Source organism: Misgurnus anguillicaudatus, chromosome 13 (assembly GCF_027580225.2).
Source record: "Misgurnus anguillicaudatus chromosome 13, ASM2758022v2, whole genome shotgun sequence".
In the NCBI taxonomy this organism is placed as follows: Eukaryota; Metazoa; Chordata; class Actinopteri; order Cypriniformes; family Cobitidae; genus Misgurnus; species Misgurnus anguillicaudatus.
Window position 1 is genome coordinate 3,069,222 of NC_073349.2, and position 22,706 is coordinate 3,091,927.

The following is a 22,706-nucleotide window of genomic DNA, read 5'->3' on the forward strand; positions in this document are numbered from 1 at the left end:
ATTTGTTGTTGGTCTTTACGCCTCACTGTCATAGAGGGCAATCGACTCAATCACAAACTCTAATAGCCTAACAGGAATCTTTCAGTTTTATGGCATGTCTGAGTCTCTCTAGCTCATCTGAATGATTATATAAAACCAGTTTAGCAGCAGGTTTCAGGTCAGAGTGATCTGCCGCTTAGACAGATGCTGCGTTTAATGCGTCCACGAGCACAGCTGATAGATTAGCACTCACTAATGCCTGAAACAGCAACTCAACACACACGAAATTACACACACAGTAAATTTTAGCCCTGAGTTTAGAGTTGAATGAGTACAGAGAGAGAGAGAGATTGTTTCACTGGCCTTCTATCAGACCGTCTGATGATTTTGATCTTCAAGTCCAAATATAGCTGCTCTAGTTTGAATTTTGACCATCTCTCTCTCTCTCTCTCTCTCTCTCTCTCTCTCTCTCTCTCTCTCTGATGTTTAGTAGAGATTGGCAGACGCCCTTTTACCCTCTGAGACCGAAAGAATTTTAAACGCTGGTCGTGGTGGAAACTCTTTTATCCTCTGATTGTCTTTACAGACATTTTGCCACCCGTGTGCTCCTGTGCGAGTGCAGTATGTGCACGTGTATAAACTACATGTGCATGCAAAAGACCACTGGAAAACTGACCAATCTCAACATAACACCGACTGTGACATTACAGTCGTGATGTACTCCCCAAACATTAAATTAAGTACAATGTAGAAACAAAGTTGTGACTGCTAAGTTAGCGCTATATGCTAGTTAATGCTATATGCTAGCGTTTAGGCTGAAGTTCTACTATTGACGTTATGTTTTGCAGGTCCATACTGAAAAAAAAACACAAACTTGCCACTCAGAAACGACCATTAACAATCTCCAAACAAAATCTGTATTTTTATCTGATACAGACTCAAACATAAGATCTGTTTACACACACACAGAGCTACTGAAGGAGCCGCTCTGTGAAACAGCCAATCAGAGCAGAGCTCAACATTATTATTCATGACCAAATAAGGTAACAATAGACCATTTCATTCTAAAGGCAAATCCTAGGGTTGTTAATGGAAATGTAAAACCATCTCTGGATTATTTCAAGCATTCTGGCTTATTAACACAGTTATAGAGTTGTTTCATGCTAAACGTAACCAAAATGTCAAAAAAGCAGTTCTGTGTTACAGAGTATTTCTGTGCCGAATGCACTTCGCCAGGGTTCATAAAAGTTTCAAAAAGTTTTTTTTTGATTACGGGTCCAGTTGACATTTCAGGGTTTTCTATACGTATCACTTCTTTATATGGGCACTTCCCCCGGAAAACCCCATCCACCCGTCAATCAGCGGGAGACGCTAGCACTTGCAAACATCATATAACGCGACACACATTTGATTAATTTCAAAACTCAACAATGGCATGAGTGAAGAAGTGTGTTTTTGAATGTAAGGAGAAGATAGTCAGCCTTATGGAAACATTGGATATAGTTTATTATCCGGGGTAGCAGCGGAGTTTTGTGTGTGTGTTTGATGCGCTGGATTTTCCCAACCGGGTCATGACGTGTTGCACGCGGTAAGTAAGACTTCTGTCTTATGTTGGATATAGGCGCGTGCATATTATATAAATGACACGAACATGTAGTGAATCATAAGTTAAACTGTATTGAATAGTGTTGCATGACTCGTACTCGCTCCACCCGCGGTAGTAACTCCTCCTTCATTTTTTCGTACGTTATCGTAAAAATACGGTAAAGCTAATCTTTCTTTTATAAATCTGATTAAACTAAAGACTCTTTGGAGATATAAAGGATGTCATACAACTCTATGCAGAGTAGAAATGCAGAAACAGCGTGCGTTATGTGAGCTTTAATATTCGGCATGTTAAAAAAACACAGAATGACCATATACTGTATATCATTAAAATGGTGTGTTTACACAGATCACAGGAAATCACATGTATACCAAATGATTTAAAATATATACTATGACCCACAGTTAAACCTGTTCCAGTGCACATCTCCTGTTTTACTGAATAATCATTTGTGATGGGGAAAGTATGGGTGTGTGTGTGTTTGTTTCACATGAGTGGATTTTCCGTGGAATGTTTAGGAAAAGCCTCTTTCCCACGGCACCTGCTTTAGCTTTAAACTGAAGCTCTATGGTGGATTTTCTGTGTTTATAAAGATCAGCAGAGTATAATGTGTGCTTTCATTTCAACATATTAGAAATGTGTTTAGCACACAGACTGTGATCCGATTCTTTTAGCTAATGCTGATTCAGTCAAGACACTATCTTCCACCATCAGTGCTTTCAGTGGTTTGTTTGGTATGAAAGTTGAAAATCTGATTTGTTGTATTTACACACCCTCACTCTTTGTGCTTTCCAAACTTGCAGAACACATTTATATTTATCTGTACACTTCACCCATAGGTTTTTCAAGTATATAGATGGCACTTTACTTTAAGTAAGGGATAATGCAAAGGCAGCAGGTTGTTATCGCAGAAATAAGCCTCGACAGTGTGATCAGAAACACACTGAAGGGGCAAATTTTGCAATAACAACCTGCTTCCCGTACATTATCCTGCTTATTACACGGCTATTATCTCATAGGTAAAGTAAGGAGCATTACATATTGATTTGAAATATTTTATTTGCTCATTTAAAACGAATGCAGACCTTCCACAAGGAAAACCAGTTTACTTTCTGTTTTAAGATAAGACGAGGAGTTTAATTGTCACACTTGTTTGGTAAAATCATTTGTTAATCTAGTGTCATATATGTTATTAAAAGACATATTTATTTTTAATTTTTGTGCAATATTAAACTGTACCTGTCAAAATGATTTGCAGCATTCGGGTTATCGTGTTTTATTCATTTTGAGCAGTAGTTATCTGAAAAGAATGAACCTTGAAATGTCGCAACTGGCGAATCAAGCATTTTAGAGAGCCGTGTAATAATAGGACAACACACATTACATCAGATGACGTTTATTACATCTATGTGTGTGTGCGTCTGTGTGTGTGTGTGTGTGCTAATTTAACGACAGGAAAAATGGTTTGTGCGCCTAGCGCAAAGTCTAAAAGGGTTGTTTACTTGAAAAGGGTTCTCATCTCACCATATCCACAGATACAAAGTCCTCATATACAATAAATTTGTTTGGTAGCATTAAAAAAAACATTTCAAAGTAAATGCAATATTTGCATTTGTTTAAAGCAAAACATGAATTTACTTACCAGGCTACAGGTGAAGCAGCTTTTCTAATGTCTCGTAATTGGTCCTCATTTATGTCCAAGAGACTTAATTAATAATCTTTTACATTTTAATCCCTTAATTTTCACATTTAAAAACATTTGTGTGCTGAACATGTGTGTAAAAGGCAAACACATGTTGTTGTCTTGTTTATAAGCGCATATTACTAACGCGCTCTTCAAATAACAAAAACAATGTTGCGCCATTCACTTTAGACTTTATAGCAGGTTTTTGTTGGTCAATGGCGTAGTCTATTTTAGTTGCCTCAAAATAGCAACGCCCAGCACGCCCATGGGCTCAAAAATGGGTGCAAATGCGCTGGGTGTATGGTATGGCCCACTAACTATCAGTGCTATTTATTATACTAAAAATAAAAATTACTATTTTATTATACTTAAAATAACAATTACTATTTATAATAATAATAAAAATAATACAGTTAACTATTTAGTATATTACAATTTTTTATATAATTATTTTACTGCACGTTTTATATTTTCATCAATAATTTTAGCTTTAATTTTGATACAGACCTGATGTTGATTTAGGGTTGAGCGTCTGTGTGTTATTACTGTGCTGTTATTACACTGGGCTGATGATAAGCCTGTACTGATGGAGGGAGGGGTGAGTTATTATAGAGGAATGCAGCACTATGATGCCAGGATGAGAGAGAGAAAAAGTCATCAGATCTGGTGAATGAGAGAGGAATTGAGGTTTGGAGAACAGATTGACTGCCAGACAAACTCATTACAGAAGATATGATATTGCTGAAACTACGCCTCAGGTTACAGTAGATTACAGTATTACACTGATTACAGTAATGACAGAATTGTGAATGGCTCCCAACAGTAACAGCAAAGTTGAGAAACAATTCATATTTCAATGTAAATGATGATATATGTTTAGGTCTACACTGCATAGCTGTAAGTAAATGTATCTCCGTGTGGTTAAATGTAATTTCCAAAATGATGAGTTAAGTTAGTTTGAAAAAGAAAAGTCCAGCATCATTATATTGATATGGTTTTTTAAAAGTGGCATTAAAGCCCTCAGGATGCGCTTTGCAGCCAGTGTAAGTACTGTAGTGTCTATAACACATAATGTAAGCATGAATATCTGAAAGCAAACGGGATTTCTCCTGAGACTCTGTGAGATAAACTATAGCTACTGTACTGTAGATCAGCAGATAAGATCCTGTAACGTTATTTGCTTAATGTCCTGATTTATCACTTCCTGAAATACAACACGCACACATCATGGTTACTGTAAAATCATCATATTTTAATTCATACAAGATTTATCTGTACTATAAGTAAATAAATAAAGTCAGTAATATTTAACCCCCACCTGTTTGGTAACAGCAAAACAATTGCAGAAATACGGTATGCAAAGTGTATTGTTCAGATCTGATAAGAAGTGATGAGAGCAAAAGAGAGTAAAGATGAATTGTATCAGCCACGCATTATACTAAAGTCCACCTGAAGATCCATTAAGACCATGTACAAATGTTTATTTCAGGATATTTGATGAATGTTTTAACATAGAGGTTAATAGTAGTCAAATGCCCCTAATTCAACAACCATACATAGAGAACGCTAGAGTATTTATGATAATAAATATAAAGTTTGTTTAAATAGTTTATGCATGATGTATCAAAACTCTGTTGAATTCTTTGGATTGCTGCATCTAAATATGAAAGAGTCTCTTCAGACCAACTGCTCTGAAAAACAAACTATTTCAACAGTTTAGGAAGCGAAGGACTTTAAAGATATGCGATGCATTCATACTTTCACATTCATGATTTTCTGTCAAAACAATGCATTTTTCATAAATAAATATGAATGCAGAATGATAAGTGAAGTTTTCCATATCAGAATAATAATTAAGTAAAGGCCAAACATTCAGCGTGTGGTCATCCATTTTGCCACCTGTGTTGTGGTGGTAGGCTGTATGTTATTAAGTACAAAGCAGATTTATATTAACAGAGAAATATGTGACCTTGGACCACAATACCTCTTAAAAGTCTTAAGTAGCGCAGGTAGCAATACCAAAAAATGCATTGTATGGGTTGATATGCAATTATATGCCACAAGTCATTACACTGTAAAAAAAGTAGCATGAAGTTAAAAGAACTTGGTTTTGCAAGTCAATTCAACCTACTATTTTAAGGTTTTTCTTGTGAAAAGTTGACATAGGGTAAAAATAGGTAATTGAAATCTTGCTCCGCTTGTGATGTCAGAAAGGGATCTTATTATAATTATAAAGCCCCTTAATTTGCACTATACAACCACAGCACTGCCATTTAGTGCAAAGATCAACTCCTTTGCATTTTAAGGAAACCGGCAAGAAAAGTCTTGTAAAATGTCCCCTTCAAAGTATCAAAAATATATTGTGCTGCATGAAGATATTTAGTCATTTTTTTTTACTGTACATATATAAAATATTTTTTGTGGTCTAAGGTCACATATATCAGTTAATTAAATTCACGGTTAAGAATTGTAAAGTTTACAAAACTTTGCCATGAAGAAGACAGTTAAGATCTGTGAAATATAGACAACTTTTCTGTAATGAAAAAAAAATGCCACTGTATTTGGTTACAGTTTTTAACTGCAAAGTTGTTTACGTTTCCTGTATTTTACAGAGGTTTTTTGGCAACCTTTTTTTTACCGTAAAATCTACAGATTTTTGTTGGAACGGCATCGGCAACCACTGCCCTAAACGTGGTTTTATCAGATTTAGTTCACTTCTGGGGACAATTTGGCTCCCAAACTACAACTAAGTAGGTACGGACACACATGCACTACTATCAGTTATTTACAGATGTGGATCGGACTCAGAAGTACCTGTGAAGAAATCTGGTTCATTACAGCTCACAAGATCAAAGTGTGTGTGTGTGTGATATGAGTTTGTGCAAGTCAGATAGTCCTCTTCTGCTCAAATGTGTTATCCGGACCGTCTGTTTACCCCCTTCCCGTAATTCCCTGCAAACTTTCACCCTGCAGGTTTTAATTGTATCCCTGCATGAAACCTCTGAGCTTTACTGCAGTCTGATTCTCATCTGCATTTCTATTGTTTGTGTAAACAAACACACTCACATGTAACTCATGAACTATTACGCATTAAACATATTTGTATCTTGATTTGATTGTAATCCAGCAGGGTTTGTTTACACACACACACACAACTTCACACGCATCAACCTTGCGCAGCGTTAGATATTCATTATGTAAATGTGCTAATGAAGTAAAAGCTCTTCAAAGGGCTCGTCTGATGAATATTCAGTTTCGTCTTCTGTTTTTCCTGCTGGCTCTTTGGGAATACGCTCGTGTTGGGAAGTTTAGACCACATGGCCCCTGACACGCTGACTTGATGTATTTAGACAAGCTGAGAAGAAGCCCATATGTATGTTATGAATTTCAAAGGACGCCTTAGTCTGTTTAACTCCGAGAAGTGAAGAGTAAGCAATATCTAAAGATAAAGTAAGATATTGGGGACAAATAAAAGGAAAACGGTGGATCAAACTGTGGACTAAATGTGATGGAATATTTAAGGATGTAATAAATAGATATGTTTATTTAATGAGTTCATTTTCATCTGGACCGTATATTTTAAATTGTTTACTTGCAGTGTTGCGGATCGATTTACTGTAACATCACATAGTTGATCACATTCAACATCTTTAGTCCAAGTGTGCCTTAAATGGTTAAAAATGCAAAATGTGTCTATAGATTTACATTTATGCATTTGGCAGATGCTTTTATCCAAAGTGAGGTATACTTTTTTTACAGTATAGCCCTTTTCACACAGATTACGGAAAAGACACGGAAAATGGTTCATTCACACTGCCAGTGATTTTCAAGAACATCCAAGGTTTGCTAATTGTCTATCATTTCTTTCCTGAGAAACCTCACGTGTGCATTTTTGTTTATGATCATAAGCAGCACCGGATGATCGCTGATAGTGACGAGCTCCCTGATCTCTGCTTCAGTCCAGTTTGCTGACATTTTTCGTCATGAATGTTGATCAGCGTTTAAATCCCTGTGTCAAAGAGCTGAAACATAACTTTTTGTTGCGATGACACGCACGTTCTCACTTCGGCACACCCCTTACGGCATTGTTTCTGCCTTTTGTTCACACAGGATGTGTTCTGTAAATGCTACGGAAATGTATAGGTCCTCTTTAAAAGAGCGATCCCAGAACATTTACGGGACGAATTTGTGTTCACACAGAAGCCTCTCTGACAATTTTACGGAAATTGTCTATGACCAAAGTGCTGTGTGAATCGAACCAATGATCTTTTGCGCTACTATCACAATGCTTTACCACTGAGCTATACAGTACAGTATGTCACTAAACATTTCATTGCAATAACTTCAGGGTTCCCACGGGTCCTTGAAATCCTTGAAAGTTTGTGAATCTGGGGGAAAAATATTTTGAAAATATACATACATAGATACAGGTCATTAAAAGTGCTTGAATCTATTTTATTCAAGAAGTTTTCTGGAAAAAATCCTTATTATTCACTTTTTAATCACACGTGCTAAACTGTTCGCTTTAAAAGTTTATATCTTCTGTATGCGAATGTTGATTCATACCAAAATGCTTTTTTGCATAGTTGTGTTTGACACATGAAAACGTATCTGGTTAAGTATGTAACTGTTGTTCTCTGATAAGGGAACGAGACGCTGCGTCTCTCTTGACATACTTCTTGCGTCCCTGTAATTTGACAATATTTCAGATAGCGATATACTTCCTGGCTCCGCATCACCCTGTCTTTGTCATTAAGCCTCACCATTGGTTGAATTTGATATACACATTCAGACACACTAACCCCTGGAGGGGTCCACAAAGTGTCACCGCAGTGATGCAGCGCAAGTTCCCTCGAAAGGAAACTGTAACAATGTATCTTTAAAGGTAACATGATGTAACCTTGCTCTCACTTGAAATGTGTCCCCATATTTAGTCCTTGAATTTGAGGGTATTGGACCTGGAAAGTCCTTGAAAGGTCCTTGAATTTGAAGTTAACTAAGGTGTGGAAACCCTCTAATTTACAATATGTTACAGCAGTATAATGATATACATTTATATTTTGCTGTGATATTTTGCCGTCATGTCAGTGTCAGTATTTTTTGTTCCAGTATCTGAAATGTGTTGCTCCGTTTATGTTGACTGTACGATATGACATCATTATTCTTTCCTGATACTCTTTTTCTCACTTTGACATATAGTATATGCGTTTAATGGGTCTTATCTCTCTCTCTCTCTGCCCCATTTATCTTTAAGATTCACATAATCATGACTGCAGACTTATTCAGATGATGAATCAGTTGTCACGTTACTTCATAAAACTTTTCCCTTTACTAAAGTTTCTTATCTCAGTCTTTCCTTCTCTCTCAATTTCTCTCTTTAAACGTTCAGATTTCCTTCATTTTCACCGGTGCACATTTTCTCTTTCATGGCCCATGCTCTACAGGAAGTGTGTGTGTGTGTGTGTTAATTTGGTGGGATGGAGGGGTGGAGGGAGGGGAAACAGAGGATGCTGAATAAAATAATAAACAGCTGCCACCACAGCGAGAGAGAGAGAGAGAGAGAGGGAAAAGTCCAGTCTGAGAGCCAGCAGTCAGTGAAGAGGAAGAAAGAAACAGAAGTGTCAAGCCAGGGAGTTGTAAGGAAACTTTTTGAACTTCTGGAAACCATAAAGACATCAAGCCGCCACCTCCCTAAAGTTGGAAATTGAATATTTGAGCCCAGGAGGGAAGTCTCATCTTCAAGCTTTATTCTGAAGGATCTTCCTCTAGTGCTAGAAACCATGAAGGTCTAAATGAGGTTCTGGGTGCAGATGAAGATGAATATATCTTACTGCTGATTCTGGCCTAAACCCTTTGCTAATGTCTCTCAAAATCGGATCTCTACGGTTCCTCTCAGCTAGTTGACTCGGATTGCGAAAGAGAGCGAGACAACTGTGGTGCTCCTTCTGCTCTGCCCGCCAGCACGACCCATACAGAGGCTCTTTGACGCGGGTAATTGAGTACGGACGCTTGCCCGAGGGTCACTGGAGCTTTCAGGAGAAACAAGATGCTTTCTCTGTGTTTGAAAAATGAGGAATGTGTGTATGTGCGCTTCGTGAGACAGATTGGATCCACTAAGAAGAAAGCAGCTGAATTTTTCCCAAACCACTGATCGGTAGATATTTGGATTAACGGTGCTCAAACCTCTACTAGCTTTATCCAACGTCCAGGCCTTTTTACCGATCTCTGCAGGACATTTCTTACCCAGACATAAATAAAAGATTGGAGCATGTACACACTACTACAGATGTGCTGTGAACATGGCTTGTGCTCTTCAACACACTTTACTGTATGTAAGCAGGTGTATTATGTGTGTGTGGCCCTCGAGATCTTTTTCATATCTCCAGCTTTGGCATTTTGGGATTGAAATGTAGATTGGTAAAGAGAGAGAAATCATGATGATTGGTCTAAACTTCAGCCTTCAGGATTTCCTCAAGAAGTTTGAGGAGGTATTGTCACATCTCATGTTTGTTTCAAAGTTGTTTAAATGTGCTATATTTGTTATAGTTATTTAGCTGTTAGCCAGTAACTTACTGTAGATTTAATTGATGTTATTTCCTGGCAACTGTTTGTTCAAAGTTAAATGGACATTACACATTAACAAGTATTTATCTTTACAGAATAAAACTATACAATAACAGCCTCATGCAAAGCATTCTGGGAACCAGAAATCCTCATCAACCAATCAAATTGTTTTTTCCTTCAGATTTGTTCCCAGAATGCTTTGCATAAGGCTATTATTTTAGTTTTATTCTGTAAATATAAAGACTTGTTAATGATTAATGTTAATTAATGTTGAACAAATCGTTGTCAGGAAATAACATAAATAAAAATCTATAGTAAGTTACTGGCAAACAGCTGACAGAAACAGTGTGCTGTATAAGTGTTGAATCAAAGAAACTATTGGGTTAATTGAGAAATAAACACAACATAATCAATAGTGTAAGTTAAACATTTGACCTTACACTTTATGCCTGGGAAATATGGACATATTCTAGGTTAATTTAACCCAACAGTTGGATTCGTCCATATTTTACCCAACCATTTTTTCTGTATAGACAGTTTCAGGCACATAACCATAAAAACATAACTTGTGGTAAACATCTGCAAAAAATCAATAACAACTGAGTCCTTTTGGATACGTTTATTTCTGAGAACAAGCTAAATAAAAAACAAGAAGATTAACTTAGTTTAAATCATACCTGTAGCTAAAGCGTATCAAAAACTACTGAGCTTACTGTGTAAAATGTGTACTATATAATGTATACAATCTTAACTACAGATCAGCTGCTAAACCTCCCTTCACATAGCAGATATCCATGACCGCCGTCTTCCCTTCTTGTGTTTAGGAAACCAAAACATTTTTTATTTTCGATGAGGCATTTGATCCAGACTTCAGTTTAGCTACTATCCAGACCATTAAACAAACAGAGACGAGAAGTTACATTTCGTCCACCAAACCAAACCATGTACTGAAAAAAATCATCTGTCTCATTGCTGACCTGTGCTAGTTTGTCACAAGGAAAAGCTGCTAGAAATTCAATTTTCAGGGACAAAAATGTGTGGTTATTTTTTGGTCAGAAAAAGTCTCAATTCTCTAATATTAGCTGGTGGAGTGAAAAGTTAATTTTGTCTTCTGTGTGGTGTTGCTGATACAATATTGAGCTAAAAACAATGTTTAAATTATAGTCTCACAAGATCATGGTTGAGCCATTTAAAGAAATTGCTACCTTTGGTTATTTGAGGATTGTGAGTAAAGATAAAAGTCATTAGGTTTAGATGAAAGCGACAGCTATGTGACCGTCTAAAAAAGGAGGTTTTTCAAAACACTTCATCCTCGACCTGTGAAAGTGTGTTATTTCAGAGTCTATTATGAGCTCTGTGTGCGCGCGCGTGTGTGTTGGTGGTTGATCTGAGTGCTTCTATCAAAAAAACAGGAAAAGGTCAAAAGATGAAAATGCCAGGATTTTTTCTGGCTAGTCGCTCCTGGTCTTGTGAGTTAGTCTGGTTAAATTAAAGTTTGCAGAGCAACAGCACTGGGGAGTCTTTTTAATGGCGAAACAATTATTTCACTTAATATAAGCTTTATATTACTGTGTTTTATAGTCAGACTGCCAGAAGAGAAAGTGTTTGTCTGTGTGTCTTTTTGTGTCTGTGTGTCTGCTTTGTGGTCGAATAAATCACAATTAGGCTTTTATTATGAATCTATAAATGAACAGTAAAAATGGGACTTTTTCATCTCTTTGTCACACACACACACACACACTGCATGTCCATAGACCACACACAGTCCTTTATCTGACTGTTTAATGATGATTGCAGAAACAACCTCCTGTTGAATTGGCTGACTTTAAGTCACTTCTGGAGGTTCAGATATTTATCTGCTCGTACTTTTCTGATGTTTTTGTAGAGCCTCACGCTCTATTATTTTAAAGGTTAAAAAGTTTTTTCATTGCCTTTCTGTTTTTACAGTATCATCTACTGTAACTGTACTAATGCTGATGAGAAGTCTCACACCCTGGGCTTTAAAACAAAAATGTTTTCCCAATTGGTTCAGAAACAGTATTTTAACGTTTCCGGTTCTCGGTTCAACCCTAAAATTGACATTCCTGAACAAGTTAAAACAAAAAATAAAGTTCCTGAACAGGTTAATAACGTTTCATGTCAGCTGTGGGACAAACAAATAAGTAGGCCGATCATTAGGACAATAAACTTAAATTATTAGTTTACATAATTTTCAAACATTAAAAAAGGCTACATTATGTAAGCGGCATAACTGTAATTCTGACATGCCTATATTTGTTTCAGCATTATACGTGAATTAAGACAAAGAAAATTTCTGCCATGTCATTTATTGGCAAACAACTTAAACAAATGTTTATTTGAAAAAGAATACTGTGGTATTTTGAGATCATTTTCTTTGTATGTGTCCTGTCAAGAGCAGAAAGATTGTTTGCTTGCTATTTGAAACGTGTTTCCGTGTATGCACTTTTGAGTGCACTTAAACCCCCCCACACACACAGACGAAGGACGAATTCCAAATGACGCTTTGGCAAGAAGATGCAGCATAAACAGTCGCTCCACATAAAGTGAAAATGAAGTTGTTTTTCAATGCTTCATTCCCAAATGTAGTTTAATGGACTACAGTATGAGAAACAGTAGCGCAACTCTCTCTTAAATTTACATCAAGAGTTCTGATCTTTGAAGGGCATAGGGATAATCACGTTTGATTTGGACCGGACACATTCATAAAATCACTTAAGTGTTAACATTTGCAAGCCTTTGAAACATGTGCAAATCATCAACTTTCACCTATTTAAATTTGCTTATTAATGCATGAATCGCATGCGAGCCGAACCGTGGGTCGTGATCTGTCTAAATCTTGTCAAAGAACGACAAAATAGCAGTATTTACCGGTTACCATTATTTTAAATAAACGATTATGTTCCAGAACATCTATTTTTTTAAAGTTTCTGATTTTGTTTCTGTTCCTTGAAAAACATCAAAAATTTCTGGTTGTCGTTTTAGCTCCGTGAACCGGTTCAAAGCCTTGTTCACACCTGTTAATGTTTTTATTTTACGATACAAACATTTGTCCAAAATTCACAAGTGTGAATTGTTTTGAAAGGCTAGTTTCCAACACAAGTTGTCATAGAATGTAAAACTGTATTTAGGCATAAATGAATTTTTAAGAGTTTTGTACATGGCAATGCCATATTGTGATCCTCAAACACGATTGTTTCCTCCTTCTTATGTAAACCTTGTGCATGTAAAAGACCAATCTCAACATAACACCAACTGTGATGTTACAGTTGAGATGTCACCCCAACATTAAATTACACATTAAATTAAGTACAATTTTGTTACAATTCTAAAAACAAAGTTGTGACTAGCATTTAGGCTAAAGTTGTACTATTCAAATTACAGTTACGTTTTGCAGGTCCATACTGAAAATCTGTGTCTTTATCTGATACAGATCTGTTTACACACACACAGAGCTACTGAAGTAGCTGCTCTGAGAAACAGCCAATCAGAGCAGAGCTCAACATTATTATTCATGACCCTTTTAAATAAGGTAATAATAGACCATTTCATTATAAAGGCAAATCCTTTATCCGGGTTTTGTAAATGGACATTTTTGCACTTAATAAAGTCACAAACTTTAACAGAATATTTCAATGCATTCTTTGGCACCTTTAAACAGCAAAAGTTTTTTTGTTTTGTTTTACATGTCATCTCTTTTCTGGAAGTTTACTTTAGAGACAAACTTTGTCTCTTGATGAATAGTTACGTTGTTGTGTCTTTTATACTGTATACTAGAAGTCAGACAGTGTCACAGTGATGTGTGAACTCCAGTACTGTTCATTCAGTTCACAGCCAAAGCAAGCGGCTTACTGCTTTACTTCAGACATAAGCACAATTAACCTTCATAATACAGTGATTGTCTCACAAAATGTACAGAGGGATGGATTTACGTTTTTGGGGACAGTTATAATGGACGCTACTCTGATGGTTTTGGCAGTATGTTGTAAGCTCTTTTGTGTTATATATTTAAGAACATCTCACTGTGTTCCCGCTGAATAAATCGGGGATGGTGACAGCAGAAAGGAATGACAGAGGGAGAGTTAAATAGCGGAGAGCACTTTGCGAATTAACTGGATAAGATCCAAACATCTTTCTAGTGTCTCTGCTCAACATCTCTTTATATATGTACCAGGATTTTTTCTCTTTTCGTTGCTGTATATTCAGAGCATGAGATGTAAGCTCTGTTCTCAGACTATGACGGCTGTCTTGCTGTATACTCCGTGTACTGACAGCTTTCTTCATTATACCCAAATATTGGAGAAAAAATGACAATTTAAAGGAATAGTTCAGGAAAAAATGAAAAGTCTCGCCCTCTATTTTTTACAAACCTGTATGAATGTTTGTAACCTAGCTGATATGGTGCACCATTGACTACTACAGTAGGAAAAAATTATACTATGGAAGTGAATCGTGCCCAAGACCTGTTTGGTTATTCAAATTTTTGCGTCTGGAGGTCTCGCGATGTGAATGAGGCGTTTAGCGCGATTCCGCCTCATTTGTGCGTCTAGTTTGCGCGAAGTTAAATTTTTTTAATTTTGGCGGAAAACGCGCCACATTAACCAATCAGGAGCTTGCTCTAGTAGTGACGTGATTACAGGAAGCGAGCGGAGTTGCAGAAGCCCCTCACATGACGCAAATTTTTGCGTGAATGTCCCGATGACTAGAATTTCACGCGCAGCTTTTATGCGTGAATAAAGCGAGTAAACTCAAAATGTTCAAGTGGCAAACTAGACGCGGTAGACGCGAATTTGACCCCTCAAACACGGCTGGTGTGAACCCACGGTAAAAGAGATATTTTAATATTTGTTTGCTATTGTTGTTATGAACTTCATAGATCTTCGTGAATAAATGATTTGTTGGTTTCACACCAGTTTGTTATTGTGGAGACATTTCCTCACTCTTAAACATGATGCAGCACAAAGTGAAACGTGATTGCTTGCTTTATGTGTCCGTTATTTGGCCTCTAGGGCGATCTCCTGGCCATTTAAAGCGGCCATGGTTCCCTAGTGGAGTATATACTCAGTAGACACACTTGAACCGGAGATAAGAAAATGTGTTAAGTGTGTAACTGTGGAATGGACTTCATTCAGCTTTCTCTACTAAATGACTTCATTGGTTTTATGTCTGATGTGATTAATCTGCATTCGTGCGTGTGTGTGCATGTGTGTTTGTGACTGACAGCTTTAATTGTCTTTCTCTCAATGGAAAAGGTGTGGAGTGTTTCTGGTGTTTGTTCATTGTTGATATATTTATTTTGCCCTTTAACCTGTTCACATAATGAAGGTGAAAATGGTGTAATTAAACCAAATCTCTCTCTCTCTCATCCTGTCGCTCTGTGTAGGACATCCAGGCGGAGATTGAAGCTCATAATGATGTGTTCAGGAATGTGGAGGGGAATAAGTTAAGGATGGTGAAGGCTCTGGGGAGTTCAGATGAAGCTGTATTCCTCCAACAGAGACTGGACGACATGAACCAACGCTGGAACGATCTCAAAGCCAAATCTTCTAACATACGGTCAGTCCCCCCCCCACACACACACACACACTGAGGATCTCAGACTTGTTTCATACCATGACTAATTATATTTTATAAACCTGGCCCCTCCACACATAACTGTTAATATCACATTTAACACTAAACTTTGACCAAATCGCTGGTGAGGAGCACCTAAAATATCCTGACAGGTCCTTGTTCACGTTTGACATTTTCACAAATGTTGCCCTTAGCAATATATTTAGCCTTATACAGACACTTACACACTTACCCTGTACATAACTTACAGCTCAGACCAAAGAGTCACTGGTGGTGAAAGATAAAAGGCATATTTTATTTTAATTCATTCTTCTTTCTCAGTTTAATCGGCAGTTTAATGTTCCCCCAAAAAGGGTAAAGACTCTGACTTTAATCTCATTTTTGAGGAGTGCCAGATGAGTCGAGTGTTTGGGGAAATCTTGAGGTTTTCTTCATTGGTCTTTGCTTTGGTAATGCTAGCGGCTCAAAAATGATCCACCTCAGCTTTGAATTATGACGTGTTAAGTGCATTATTCAAATAAATGCAAAGGATATGCAAATGTAAAGTGCTGTATATAGAGCAACTCTAGTTATGGCTCTCTAAATTGCTTGATGCTGATTGGCCAGTCACAACATTCTCAAAACTAATAACACACGGTAACCTGAATCATTTTGATAGGTACAGTTTAATATTTAAAATTAAAGGCACACCGCGGAACTTTTTGGCCACTAGGGGGGCGCTAGACATGTATTTTTCACGTTGAGCGCCCCTAGAGGCCACAAGTGCCACAGCACTGTCGCAAAGGAAAAGAAGACAACTCTTAAGGACACAAATACCACCGTGTGCCTTCCAGCATGTTATATGAATATAATTTCATGGGTTTTATTTTATTGAAACGCCAAAAGATCACGTAGCTTACATTTACAAGCCAGTTGCAAGGGTGGTCGCTTAGTTTATATAAAAAAATTGCCTTTTATAGAAATCAAACCCAGGTCGCCAATGTCATAAGTCTGTGACAATACTACGACAGCAAAATTCATGTTTAATATAACATTACATACTAGTCCAAAAGCATGATGGCCAAGTCAGCATCGGTCACGAACCCCCTCATTCTCCTTTAGTTCACGCCAGCGTGCGAAATTGAACGCTGGCCCAAAATTTATCCTTGTCTTTTCTTTTATTTTGTCACTTTCCCGTTTTCTCTTTCTGGTCTCCTCCGACAAAACCTTGGGTTTCTTTTTCTTAGTTGCTGCTTCAACCATGACAACAAGATCAGGAAAATAAATAGTTGCGTTTTTGCTTCTGAATTTGATTAAAGGTCACGTTTTTCCTGATCCCATTTTTTAAACCCTAGTTAGTGTGTAATGTTGCTATAATAGCATAAATAATACCTGTAAAATGATAAAGCTCAAAGTTCACTGCCAGGCGATATATTTTCTTTAATAGAATTCCTCTTTAAAAGGAATTTTGGGCTACAGCCCTCTACTTCCTGCTTTAATTACGACAGTAGAACAGTTTGTTGACTAAACTCCGCCCACAGGAATACGTCAGTCACCAGCTTTGGCTCAAACGGCTCTGCTAAGCTAAGCTGCTATTGAATCACAACACACTAAACAAACTACACAATCAGAACTCGATACGTATTTCTGAAGGAGGGACTTCACAGAACAAGGAAGACATCAGCCTGTTTTGAGGACACAGCACTATACAGATAATTAAATTGTGTAAAAAAAGTACCGCGTTTGAACACATTGCTCACTATAAACCCAATCAAAGCTTCAAAAACACAGAAAGAACGGGAGCTTTAAAAGGAGGAAGTGACGTATGCCGTAAAGCAGTCGAATTTTGTAGTTCTTTTTGCTCGGGTTACTACCCGAAACCCCAAGTTTAAAAGTACGAGTAAAAGAGATACAGACACCGTCAGGCTACGGTAGACATATCATTCAACCTATTTAAAGTCGATGTACCATCACAAGAGTCTTGAAAATATATTATGAAGGTTGAAAAACTTCAAAGTGACACTTTAAATATAAATGTGTATTTTAATTACATATATGACTTTATATTTACAAATTATTAAACCAAATAGTGTGACAATAAATCGCCTCGTCTTATCTTAAAACTGAAACTAAATGGGTTTTCCTCATGTAAGGTCTGCATTTAATAAAAATGAGCCATTAAAATATTTCAAATCAATATTTAATGCTTCTTACTAGGGGTGTGCATTGGTACTGCCCTCACAATTCGATTCAATTACGATTCACCAGGTAACGATTCAATTCGATTCTACGATGCATTGCGATGCATCAGAATTCTACTGTACACAACAATGCAAATTTTTTATCAGTCAATTCCAACTATTCTCAACAAAAACGGAAGCTTAGCAGCTTTAAGACAATTATATACCTGAGATGAGAATTTACACACAGCGTAAGTCTTGTCTAGTTTCCCATTAACTTCGTAGAATCCGAAATGTGCCCATATGTCCACTTTCCATGGAAAACTATGGGTGCGTTTTTGTTTACCCATCTATCACTGTCATCCGCCTCAGCCATCTTGATTGTTGTTGTTATGCCCCCGGAAGTAATTGAAACTTCACAACTTTATTGTCCACTCGAGGCCAGAAAATAAACAGTGACATAATCGATTATGGTACTTTGCTGCATCGATGCTGAATCCTGCATGCGCGCATTGCGATGCATTGCCGAATCGATTATTGTTGACACCCCTAGTTCTTACCTGACGTATGAGGTAAATAGCCGTGTAATAAGCAGGATAATGTACAGGGAGCAGGTTGTTATTGCGAAATAAACCCCTTCAGTGTGATATACAATGGTGTGAAAAAGTGTTTACACTTTCCTGATTTTTTTTCACACATGGCCTTGTGTGTTTGGATTTTGTTTTACCTTCATAATAAAAACCTTCATTTAAAAACTGCATGTTGTGTTTACTTGTGTTATCTTTAATATTTACATTTGTTTCATGATTAAAGTCTGACACACATGCAAAAAAAAAATCCGGAAGGTGGCCAACACTTTTTCACACCACTGTCCTGATCATACTGTCAGAGCTTATTTCTGCGATAACAACCTGCTGCCTATACATTATCTCTTACTGAGTAATGCAGAGAGAAGTGTAGTGTGCTAGATAGAGACACAGTGTGAATTTGTGTCCTAATGTCTACTATTTTATTAAAATCTCATTAGGCACTCATTAAGAAACACGTGTAATTACAAAGCTCGCAGACACCTCCATTAACACACACACACACATACAGGGACTCACACAAGCATTGACACAATATGCTAGATATGCTTGCACTTATTTTTCCAGATAATGTAGCAGATCAGTAAATATTATCCATCATAAAAATACAATTTCCGGGTCCAAGCCTTCACTCGCTTCATATGAGACTACAATCTCAATCGCCGTTTATGAGCTGGATTTATTCAAATCACACATTTAAACTATATTTTTATAATTTTGCGGTGTACACAACATTCTCCAAGCTCAGAACATCACAGGCAACAAAAAAGATTGATTACTTTCTGGCTATCTGGGATTTCAGGATGAAGATAAAGGTTATGATTGTGACGTTTTACACTGCACTTTGTTTATTAGCATAGTTTGTTGTTAAGGCATCTGATGGAGCATTTGGACCTGGAAGTTGACGTCAAACTTAACAACCAGCAGCCATATCACCCTGTTGCCCACTGAAGCTAAATAGTATTGAGCCTGGTCAGTACATGGATGAGAGACCTCCTAGGAAAATCAGGTGTTAGTGGGACCAGCAGCAGGTGCTCACCCTGTAGTCTGTGTGGGTCCTAACACCCCAGTATAGTGATGGGGACACTATACTGTCAAAAAGCACCGTCCTTTGGATAAAACGTTAAACCGAGGTCCTGACTCTCTGTGGTCTTTAAAAATCCCAGGATGTCTGTCGAAAAATGTAGTGATTATTATTAAAGTGTGATTATGCAATCTAATGTGCATTCATATGTGTAATGTATTTTGCAGTGCTCATCTGGAGGCCAGTGCTGAACGCTGGAACAGACTTCTGTCGGTACTGGAGGACCTGAGCCGCTGGATCAGTGTGAAAGATGAAGAACTGAACAAACAGATGCCCATCGGAGGAGATGTGCCAACACTACTGCAACAACAGAACCACTGCACGGTAAGTACACACGCATGTCATTATACACACTCGTGTCCTTGTATACCACTTAAGGAGTTTCACGACTGACTATATAAAAATAATATCATTAAATCCTCAGAATACAAGTCTACCGGAGTGCACTGTTCTCTGCAGCCTTGCAATTCATTGTATTTTTAAATAAATCATTTCCAATTCAGTGCAAATACAGTAGCCTAAACAATTATGATATTATGCCATAATGGTGCAGCTCTACCATAAGGTATTTTAATATTATTTAATTAAACTTATTCAAAAACTACTGAAAGGGAACACATGAGTTTGTGTTTTCCCCTATATTTCTTTTTTTTTTTTTAATTACCTGTTGGGTTGAAAACAGTTTGGAAACCACTGATATACAATAAACAAACTAGATTTATCAAGTACGCAGGGGAGACAGATGGAAAAATTACTTATCTTATTTTTTTTTACTTAAATCATGTATATTGCCAGATAACGTAAGGTACTTTTTGTCAAAAAATAATGAACTTTCAAAATTTAGTCATACTTAAGAAAACATCATATTCATATGAAATAGGGAATTCAATTTATGCAATTTCCCATATTCGATGATCATTTAAATTAACAATCAATCAATCGAATAATCGTTAACAGTAATAGTGCAATAAGCCATTACAGCAGTGGCATATAGCCAATGACATAAAAGTGTGCGTAAAAATGCCAGCTTCCTCACGCGAATTAAAAGATTTTATTTTGTCTAAATAACATGCTAGTGGGATTGTAAAATGAGTCAATGTAGTTGGTATTTTAATAAAAATCATCATTTTAATCTTGTAATGAAACATAATGACTAATAGATATAACTCCACCTCATATGGGCACTTTGCACAGTTGCATTAAAGTCTGTGCGTCCATGGCAAAATAAAAGTTTCATTATCATCAAGTGTTATTTTTCTAGTTGTTCACCTCGCTTTCTGAGTCGTTGATACACCGCTTGTTGTAATTATATCCAAGAAGCACACGAAGGGCACTTTTCCCGTCGTCACCTCAGCTTTAGACCTGCGGCGTACTTTCAGCAAAGATACTTATATTGTAAAGACTTCAACCTTCCATTAGAAAACCAGCAACAGTGTTTAGCGTGCAATGATATATGTTGCCTCGTCTCACATGATGTTTAAAAGTCCAGATGTGTGTTTGGCATCGAGGATCATTGTGATCATGGCTAGTTTAACTTCTGCGCGCTTGTTTAATTTTTCATTGGCTGTATGTGCTTTGCGCAGGTGCCGCACACTTGCTTGCTTGTTCGACAATTGTTACGTTTTATCGATTTAATTCTTATCGACAATTAATCAAAGCTTGATTATTTGTTAACATACCTAATATGAAACTTACTTTTTCCCAATAAACTGAGATGTTTTGCACTAGCTATAGATGATAATGACGATTCATAGACAATTCATTGTTACATCTATGACTATAATTTTAAAGAATTACGATTTGTGGATCATTTTGCTTTTAGGCCATTCATTCTAAGTCGCTCTCAAGTTTTTTTTAAATGTAGATGCACTGCAAGGGCAATAGACGCGTCTTAAACAAAACCCGTGTTCAACCCGAGTGGGACCGGTAGCTAAGGCAGACAGCCTTTTAAAAGGCAGAAGAAAGCTTTTTAGATTTTAAAGGACCCTAAGGTAGCGTGCACACCAAAGCTTTTAAACGCGGCTGAAAACACATGGCGGACACCGACTGGCAGCTTTATTTTAGCTGAGTGCTTTGGTTGCTATAATCAGTCATTGTTTATCAGTCATTGAATGATGCACCAGTTGGTTGTTGTGATATTTGTTCCGCCCCTCCTCCACTGTGATTGGACTGCGGTGTGAGAACTGACATAGACGGGCTGAGCTTTTCACCCAAAGTTGAATAAAAAAAGCTGAGCGCCGGCTTTCAGCGTGTGAAAAACGCAGCACTTCCATTGGAAACAATTGAAAACATATGCTGGCCGTGGGTGTAAAAGCTTTGGTGTGCACGCCCCCTTACACACCTACCACAAGATTTTTGTATTAAAAATATTTTCAATAAATGGACGGAACTTGGGCACATATCCCACCCGGAAATTACACGAGTGGGGCTGCTGTGATTGCTGGCAGAATTTGGACGCAACCTTCAACCCAGTGGCATGACAACACAGGCCCTCGCTGCTCAAAAAAAAAACAGACCAGCCCACTGGGAATTCTCCTGGTGCTCCCGATTAGCCAATCCAGACATTACAACTATCATTCTCATTTCATCTTGTTTCTTTTCCTCTGTTTCTTATCTCTTCTCAGTGTCCTCTTATCAGCTTTTGCCTTTATTCTCCAGCATTTCATTTGCTCAATCATTTCTCATATAAGTCTCCAGAAGGCTGTGTTAGGATCTTTACGCCTCTATTAATTCATAAAGCAATGTCACATGAACATAAGTGACTTTTGGCTGCATTTCAGCACACAGCTGTGGGTTTATGACTGTAAATAATAACAGTATACTGATATTTGGCCATAACAGCACGACTGCAAGTCAGGAAAAGCCAAAGAGTGCCCCAAAAACCCTCTGATGCGTTGGACTACTTCATTACAGAATCTGTCATTGCTCATTTAACAGATGTATGCAATCCCTCACATTCATCAGACTCTGCATTTAGTGTTTAATGGTGAAGTGTATAGACGGACAGACAGATGTGTCCTCTGAGATTAATCGTTTTCTCATTGCACTGCATTAACAGTTACTGTAGCAAAGTAATAGAAAATGTCTCAGTGCCGTTCTGGTCCTATATCAGCAGTATATGAACAGCTCTTATCCAATCAGATTTGTCTACTGGTGCTAACTGTTATGTGATCATATTTTATCAGCAGTAAAGTTAACTTTTTGCTGATAGCAAGAAATTTATTTGCATCTCCCGTTGGTATCATGCAGTTATTTTTCATGGTAACCGTTCATTGGGGATGAGAGATGTCGTCATCATCGGCTAAAACTATTTCACGGAAATCAAAAGTCCAGGTAAACAAACTCAGACCACCTCGTACAGGTAATCTCTGGTGCAGTATCCCGGTGTTTTCCCGGATCTGCATGACAGCATTCACATTAGCAATTTTCATGCAAACCGTGTCCTGTTTCA

The 22,706-nt window shown here is 37.4% G+C and overlaps 1 protein-coding gene across 6 annotated transcripts in view; it reads left to right on the plus strand.

Moving 5' to 3' along the window:
• utrn (utrophin) overlaps window positions 1–22,706 on the plus strand; it is a 274,929-nt gene that overhangs the window by 156,726 nt on the left and 95,497 nt on the right. For all 6 annotated transcript variants that reach the window (XM_073874808.1, XM_073874812.1, XM_073874811.1 and 3 more), the window contains 2 exons: window positions 15,235–15,407; window positions 19,423–19,579. In XM_073874808.1, coding sequence (XP_073730909.1) covers window positions 15,235–15,407; window positions 19,423–19,579 — 330 coding nt within the window. The remainder of the gene's footprint in view (window positions 1–15,234; window positions 15,408–19,422; window positions 19,580–22,706) is intronic.